At 44.4% G+C, this 9,019-nt stretch overlaps 1 protein-coding gene across 1 annotated transcript; it reads left to right on the top strand.

Moving 5' to 3' along the window:
• Positions 1–1,621: 1,621 nt before the first annotated feature.
• On the top strand, positions 1,622–2,616 carry LOC130022498 (zinc finger protein 675-like; the record flags this gene model as incomplete). Its single annotated transcript, XM_056113268.1, has 2 exons — positions 1,622–2,044; positions 2,116–2,616. Coding segments are annotated over 2 exons (924 nt in total), but the record flags the coding sequence as incomplete, so codon positions are not given.
• Positions 2,617–9,019: the final 6,403 nt, after the last annotated feature.

Raw genomic sequence — 9,019 nt, 5'->3', positions numbered from 1 at the left:
ACCAAATATGTGATTGTTAGGGTGGAGGGCTGTGAATGGCAGGGAGGAATTCCAAAGCCTGATGCTTGGGGTAGAGGACCCTTAGCTTTACTAGGTGCTGAAATCAACCATGTATAAAAATGCTGTGAGTTTTCATTTGCTTGACAGTTATAGTCATTTAAAAAGCTAATTTGTGGGCCCTGGAGATAGTGCAGTGAGAAATATACTTGCTTTGCACAGGGATGGATGAGCCTTACCCAGCACTCCTTATAGACACCGTAGACACACAGAACTGATCCTAGATACTGCATGGTGTGCCCCTCCGCCCACCCAACCCCCAATAAATTGAAACTACAAAACATTAAGAACAAAAAACTTTGTTGATCCTGAAAGCAATCACTTGTGGTGAGAGCTTTGCAATAGTCACTTGGGCTGTCTCAGCTGTGTGAGGATGCAGCGTTATCTTCACCCCTTTATCACAGGTTCCACTCTGAGCTTTAATCAAACCCACTGTGGTTGTATTTCATTTTCTCTTGAAATGGATGCATCAGTTTTCTATAGAAGGAATTATTTTCAGTTATATATCTTCATTAAGTTAAAGGTGGGGGGAAGTCACAGAATTTTATGAATCTGCTTCCATCAGTTTTGTGCGTCGAACTTACATTTACACGAAGTTATTCTATAATAAGACAATCCTTACGTAGGTAATTACATTTGTGTGGTGCATATGTTAGAAACCTCACCTGGGGCTGGAGCAATAGCACAGCGGTTAGGGCATTTGCCTTGCACGCGGCCAACCCGGGTTCGATTCCCTGCATCCCATATGGTCCCCTGAGTACTGCCAGGAGTAACTCCTTAGTGCAGAGCCAGGAGTAACCTCTGTGCATCACCAGGTGTGACCCCCCAAAAAAGAAACCACATCTGAAGGCTCAGTTTTTTGACAGGAAGACTCGGTGAATAAGTTAATAATTGGAATCATTCTCTGCTCTTCCTACAGGGAAGCAACCAACCCAAGTGGAATATCTCTGATTCTGCACTCTATGACAATATCTCTAATGAGCAATCCTGCATTCAACCCCATGAGGATGCCAAGACGTGTGGGATGTCTTCTGAGGGTGATCAGAATGGCGAGAGCTACCTCACTTTGAAGAAGCCCTCCCTTGGAAAAAGTTCCTTGGAGTGTGGTGTTCTCAGTTCACAGTCACAAAATTCCCCAGTCTGGCAGCCACTAGGGAAAGAAGCACTGTTTATAGTGAGTCCCTCACAGCCACAAACTCTCAATTACAGTCACTGTGAACAGAACCCATCTAAGTGTAAGGAATGTGGCGGAGCCTCCCCATGTTCTCAGTACTGTGGTATTCCCTTAGAAAACTACAGTGGACAGCATCCCCGGAAAAGTGAGCACCGAGAACAAAGTGTGAGTCAAGGGTTACTCCATCATGACCATATAAATATAAATTCAGGAGTGAAACCTTATGCATGTGAAGCATGTGGGAAGGCCTTCAATCAATCATCAAATCTTTTTAGACATAGGAGAATTCATACAGCAGAGAAATCTCATAAATGTCAGACATGTGGGAAGGCCTTTATTCAGCCCTCAGATCTTAATAGACATATGAAAACGCATAGTGGAGAGAAGCCTTATATATGTCAGACATGTGGGAAGGCCTTTAATCAGCCCTCATATCTTAATAGACATATGAATATTCATAGTGGAGAGAAACCTCATAAATGTCAGACATGTGGGAAGGCCTTTATTCACACCTTGTCTCTTTATAGACATAAGAACACGCATAGTGGAAAGAAGACTTCTATATGTCAGGAGTGTGGGAAGGCCTTTGCTGGAGCCTCAAAACTTACTGTACATCAGAGAATTCACACTGGAGAGAAACCGTATATATGTAAGGAATGTGGGAAGGCCTTTGCTGCAGCCTCAAGTCTTACTGTACATAGGAGAATTCACACTGGAGAGAAACCGTATATATGTAAGGAATGTGGGAAGGCCTTTGCTAAAGCCTCAAGACTTAGTGAACATAGGAGAATTCACACTGGAGAGAAACCGTATGTAAGGAATGTGGGAAGTCCTTTGCTACATCCTCAGAACTTACTGTACATAGGAAAATTCACACTGGAGAGAAACCATATATATGTAAGGAATGTGGAAAGGCCTTTGCTGCAGCCTCAAGACTTACTGTACATAGGAGAATTCACATTGGAGAGAAACCATATATATGTAAGGAATGTGGGAAGGCCTTTTCTGAAGGCTCAAGTCTTAGTGAACATAGGAGAATTCACACTGGAGAGAAACCATATATGTGTAAGGAATGTGGGAAGGCCTTTGCTAAAGCCTCAAAACTTACTGTACATAGGAGAATTCACACTGGAGAGAAACCGTATATATGTAAGGAATGTGGGAAAGCCTTTTCTGAAGCCTCAAGACTTACTGTACATAGGAGAATTCACACTGGAGAGAAACCGTATATATGTAAGGAATGTGGGAAGGCCTTTGCTAAAGCCTCAAGACTTAGTGAACATAGGAGAATTCACATTGGAGAGAAACCATATATCTGCAAAGTATGTGGGAAGGCCTTCTGTCAATCTCAGTACCTTCGGAATCATAGCAGAATTCACAGTGGAGAGAAATCTCATCAGTGTCAGATATGTGGAATGGCATTCACGTTGTCCTCTTCCCTTACTATACACATGAGAATTCATACTTGAGAGAAGCCTTATATATGTGTGGAGTGTGGAAACACCTTTACTACATCCTCGCAATTGACTGTACATAGGAGAATTCACACTGGAGAGAAACTTTATATGTAAGGAATGTGGGAAGGCCTTTGCTGTGACCTCAATAATTAATGTATATAGGAGAATTCACATTGGATAGAAACCATATATATGTAAGGAATGTGGAAAGGCCTTTGCTGGAGCCTCAGACTTATTGAACACAGGCGCATTCACGCTGGAGAAACAAGCTTGAGCACACTGCAGCTCCTAGTTTGGGAACTTGAGCGGCAGGACACGCCAGCTTGTAGGGCGTTTTTGTACTTGTTTTTTCAAAACTTGTTCTGCATATCTAGGTATTAGGGAATGCGGAGCTTTTGAGGGTTGCATTGGGGGCTGTTCTGTGGCGGAGGTGTCATGGGTGAGGGTGCGTTATGCTGAGGGTCCCTGCAGCCAAGATCACATCCAGGTCGAAGATGGCACCTGAACTTTGGGCCTTGGTGTGAGGGACCTGCAGAGAGTGGTGGTCTTGGCCATCTCATACCTCCCTACTCGGGACTGCACCGGGCCCTTTTTGGAGCCTTTGGACTGGAGATAACACTTATCAAACCTCCAGATATGTTCACGGGAAGCCCCAAAAGGAAAGGGACACTTTTGTGGTCATTTTTATTGGCTCCTGTGCTGGGGTTGGGACTTTGGGGTGTGTCTGCACAAGTGAGAGGGTTTTGCCTCTGAAAATTTACTGTTTGTATTATTTATTTATTTTGTTTTCTGCTTTTTGAGTTACAACCAGCGATGCACATGGGGTTACTCCTGGCTTATGCACTCAGGAATTACTCCTGGCATTGTTCAGGCGAACGTATTGTTGCCAGGATTCGAACCCGGGTTTTTCCCATGCAAGGCAAACATCCTACCCACTCTGCTATCAATGCTGCTTAATGGCTATGATCCCAAAGATTCAGAGACAAATCTCAAAACCCAGTGGCTCTTGGCAGAAATGAGCCTGGACCCTGCAGTAGGTTACTCACCCCAGGCCACCCCAGAGGGAAGTGGTGCTGTCCCTCCACCTGCTCCCCCTTGGTGGCTTGCTGGCCACCATCCTCCAGAGGCCATTGGAAAGTCACATTTGGGCCTGCAGTGATGAGATATGTGGAGCTTCACAGGATGAGGGGATGGGGGTGGAGGTGGCCCTTTCCTCCACGACCCAACAATAGCTTAGATCATGCCCACGAACCGCCTCTCTGGCTCCTGATAAAGCTGCTTAATGGCCATGATCCCAGAGAGTCAGGAGAAAATCTGGAACTCAGCAGGTATTGGGAGAAATCCCTCCATATTATTAAAATTTCAAAATTACAAAATCATGTTTATAACCAGCAGTAGAAAACAAATTGTCTACTGTTGCCTTTTTGAACTATCTGAGTGCTGGGGTTAAATCCCAAATATAATAATGTTGGGTCTGGTGTCAAAATATTGAATGTAATCAAAGTAGAGAGAAATTTAGAAATCATCTGCCCCCACAGTTAGGGGGAGGGTGTAGAATGGGGGTATACTTGGGGTTTTGGTGGCGGAAAATTGGCACAGTAAAGGGATTGGTGCTTCATTGTTTGAACGAGACTTAAACCCAAAAGTTTTGTGTCTTCACTCAGGGTGATTCAAAAAATAAAATTATCAAAAAAAGGGGGAAAAGTACGGTGGAGTTCATGCCCATTTCAGTCAGCTTAATCAATAGCCGAATAAACAATACTCCTAAAATAATTTTTTCTACTTCCACATGTCCAATTGCAAATAATCCCTTTCTCTTCATCTCTCCCTGACCAGAACATCAGGAAAACTGGCTCTTGGGGGTGGCTACATCAGTATAGTTGTTGTTTTATCTTTTCCTGAAAGGGAGATATTTGAGTATGGGGAAGGGGAGTTTTGCTCAGGGGTCACTGCTGGTGTGCTGGGAAAAAATTTATTTAGAACTGGCCAGAGCTATAGTACAGCAAGCAGGGTACTTGCTTGCATGTGGCCAACCCAGGAGTCCTCCAGTCCACAACACCTTTGAGTTGCTCACTGGACATTGAGTGTCCCCTTCTCATCCCTAGAACAGTTGATGTGATGATATGGCGTGGGGGAGGAGTGTCTAGAGTTTTGGTCCAACCCAGTGTTGCTTTCTTTTGGTCCTGCTGGGTCAGTGCTTAGGTGTTACTCACAGGAGCATTGTTCATTGGGTTTGTCTCTGGGGTGGCTGCATGCAAGTCCATCAGCTTCTAATATAGTCCCATTGTGGTAGATCAGGATTCCATCCAGTGACTACTGGGGCCCATCACCCGAAAGTGTTGGTGGAGGCCGGTTCCTCCCTTCTGGAGTGGGGAGAAGGGAGATCCCTGAGAACCCCTAGGGTGCTGCAGTGTCTCATCCTCAGGCCCATTGTGCGGATTGGGATAGCCTCCTCCTATCCTAGTGTGTGCTGGTTCGAAATGTGGTTACCTCTGTCAACATGGCAGCGAGTTTCACCCCAGAGGGATGAACATACCTGATTGCCTCTCAGGGGAATCTCTAAAGGGACATTATGCTGGAGTCAGAAGAGGAACAAAGATATGGAGAACCACTGACTGATGGTCAGAATGGCTTGTTTAATGTGAAGCTTTTAGCATAACTACAGAGCATTGAAGGTTGTTGAGCTATAGGACTACACATAGGGGTGACTGATCGTTTACAGAGGTAAAGCATTTTTGTTTGTTTTCGCTTTTTGGGTCACGCCTGGCCATTAACAGGGGTAACTCCTTGCTCTGCACTAAGGAATTTACTCCTGGATGTGATCGAGGGACCATATGGGATGCTGGGAAAAGAACCCTCATCATCTGCGTGCAAGGCAAATGCCCTTCCTGCTGTGCTATGGCTCCAGCCCCTACAGAGGTAAAGGGTTTTGATGGAGACAATTCTGGAGAATTCAAGGAGACACTGTCTCCCAGTGGCTATACAGAGAGATTCTCCCAGGGTCAACAGCATTATATTGCTTTCCTCTTCATCTACTAGAAAATATTAAACAATTAAATTTACTTCTTATTAATAATTGCAGATATATGGATAAAAATAGTAAGAAATATAGATTCCAAAATTTAGTTCTCTGGACTCTGAGGGCAAGGTTGCTGGGCTTCTACCATAAATCCCATACTAGGTCTTCAGGCCGGTACAGCTTGTCTTTCATGAGGTCCTGTCTCTTAAGTCATAACAGCTAATATCAAGACTGTTTTTTCATGCTTTCTAGACTATTCCATTTCGATTCCAGGGTAGTTTTGCTATTTTCCCCAGATCCATCTCAGCCCTATGGGGGCCTTCCTTTTTGGAGTGTTAGGAAGTATGGCAACTGAAGCTTGAATCAAGTAAATATGACAGGTGCCAGGAGTAGATGTATTTCAGGATATGGGCCAAATATTAGGAGCCTATCATTAATAGTCTATCTGTGGTTAAGCAAAGAACATTGCTCTATAGTACAGTATAAAAGGGCTAATGGGAATATAAAATAGGAAGTATTCACTTCAAATACAAAGTTCAGATTCACCTAAGTCATCAAACCTCACTTGGGGAATTGTAAGCTCAAAGTAAAGGTAAAAGAGAAATTCAGGGAATTACAGATGTTCCAAAAGCACTGTGGGGAGGGCGCTTCCTTACGTAAAGCAAACCAGGTTCAATCACTGACCTTCCATGGAGCCAATACTACCAGAGATGATTCCTGAGCGCGGATACAGGATTAACCCTTGAGCATCGCCAACTGTAACCCAAAACAAAACTTCATACAGTGCTGGTAGCTTAGTGGTATTATCTGGGACTCCCTTATTTCACTCTTAAGTTTAAACCTTGTCTTATTACTCACTCCCCACCAATCTTTGGCATATTGAAAGTGGACGTTATGATCATGCCTTTTCAATAGTATGACCAGTTAGACCAGGGACACACGAGGTTTACTTGTCGCCTTTTCCTTCCTTGTGACTAATCCAGTCCTCTGTCTCTGTGGAGCAGGGCCTTCTGGGGTGAAGCCTGCGTTAATCTCTAGGCTGGAAGAGGAGCCCTAAAGCCAGGGAGGTGAGGTGTGTGCAGGTGAGTGTCTGAGGACCCTTCCTGGCTGGGTCCCTGGGCAGTGTGTGCGTGCCCTGAGTGTGTGTGAAACATGCTACTGTGTCCTCGGGCCACTGGATCAGGCGTCTGTACTGCACTCACGCTGCCCTTCACTCCCCGGAGCTGTTCGTTATGGAGAGATCCTGTGCTTTGCTTTCTTGACTTTGTTGTCATTCTTCCTCGTCTGTCAGGTATGTCGAATAGTCCATGAGTTTCAAGACCCTTGTCCCCCCCAGCTGAATAACCAGCCTGACTGTACACCTACAGGGCTGGGTACCCTTTCTGGACTCCTCTCTGTCAATATGACACCATGCTTATCTGCTTATCTTTGCCTTTGGATCATTGCCATGTTTTTTTGAATAAGGTAAGGTAAAGGCCCTCCCGTTGATCATCAATTTGCTCGAGCGGGCCCAGTAACGTCTCCATTGGAGACTTTGTTGTTACTGTGTTTGGTATATCGAATACGTCATGGGGATCTTGCCATCTGCCGTGCAGGCGAGATACTCTCAGTAGCTTGTCGGGCTATCCGAGAGGGGCGGAGGAATTGAACTCGGGTTGGCCATATTGGCTGCATGCAAGGCAAACACCCTACCACTGTGCTATCTTTTATTTTGGGGCCTGGGGATGATCAACAGTTATTCCTGGTGTTTCTCATAAGTTGCTGTTGGCAATGCTCAAGGATCAACCCCTGTCAGCCTCATGCAAAGCAAATGCCTACCTGCTGTACTCTTGTACGCACCACAAGATGTTTTATTGTGTGTATGTTAAATTGTGGCTGTGAGCCCATAGTGAAGCTTATTAGGACCAGAACAGCAGTGCATCACGGAGGGTGCTCGCCAATAGACGCTGCCTACCTTTGATGTCCAGCTTCCCCTGTGGTATCTCGAGCATCACTGGGTCTGATCAAAAATAAAACCCAAAAGGCTTGTTCTGGAATTGCCTTGCTCCTGCAGCAACACTTCCTGCAGATTTTCTCTTTTTGTCGGCTTGTTTGGACTGTGAGAACCATGTCCTCCACCTGTTTAGCCATTCAATTGCATTCCATTCAATGTTGGACTAATCCTCATTGTGCATTTTGTTTGATTTCAGAACTCAAATCACAGGTTCAGGATGTGGAATTACAGCAATTTCATTTGGGAACAAGGGTATTGCATACAAGTGTGCTGTAAGATTCTCTTGTTGAAACTAAATATTATGCTCTTGGAGTGCTCAGTGGACCAAGCATGTGACTTGAAAGGTAGGGTCTGACTCCATCCCCACAACCATATCTATGGTCTCAGCACCATAGGAAAAATATCAGAGCCTAATACTGGGACTAGAGGGTCTTTAACCTCAGTAGGGGCTGAAATCTGGAAATTTATTTCATTTTATTCTTTTTTTAAGTTTTCATTAAAGTGCCAGAATTTTCAAAAGTATTGATAGTTGTACTTACGCATACAATAATTCAGCACCAATCCCTGCACCAGTGTCAGCTTCCCTCCACTCATGTTCCCGTATTCCCTCCAACCTTAGTCCTCACTCCACCCCCGCCTGTCATCTGAACAACCACATGACTAAGTTTCAGTGGTTGCAGCTTACATCTCTTGTTTTCAGTTCTCTTGCATTTGTATTTTGGGTAAATGGCTACACCCGTCACTCATGTCACTGCCATAAATGAATCCCTGATCCCTGTAAACTTCTGGTTCTCTTCTGCCCGCAGATTTCTTTCCTTCTTTATCCGGCTTCTCTCTAAACACTGAAATAAAGGATGATTTAATTAGACCCTTTACAGTACATCTCCACATCCAGTGTTCTCTATTCCACCAATGAGTGACATTATCCTGTTTTTGTGTCTTTTTCTGGCTAACTTCACTCAAGATGGTATCTTCCAGTTTCAATCGTGTTGCTGCATAAAATCAGTAGTTCTAAAACCTAAAAAAATATATATTTTATTTATTTTTTTTTGCTTTTTGGGTTACATCCAGCGATGCTCAGGGGTTATTCATAGCTCTCCACTCAGGAATTATTCCTAGTGGTGCATGTGGGACCATATGGGATGCCTGGGATTGAAGCTGGGCCGGCTGTATGCAAGGCAAATGCCTACCCCTGTACTATGGAACCCCCCCAAAATTCTTTTTATTACAGGGTAAATACTGTGACTTTACATTTGATAGACAGCAAGGACAAGTGTGATTGTTGAAAAGAACTCGATGGTTCAGCACTAGTGGTTTTG

Source organism: Sorex fumeus, unplaced genomic scaffold, assembly GCF_029834395.1.
Source record: "Sorex fumeus unplaced genomic scaffold, SorFum_2.1 ptg000019l, whole genome shotgun sequence".
NCBI classification, from domain to species: Eukaryota; Metazoa; Chordata; class Mammalia; order Eulipotyphla; family Soricidae; genus Sorex; species Sorex fumeus.
This window is presented reverse-complemented; position numbering and strand designations above follow the sequence as displayed.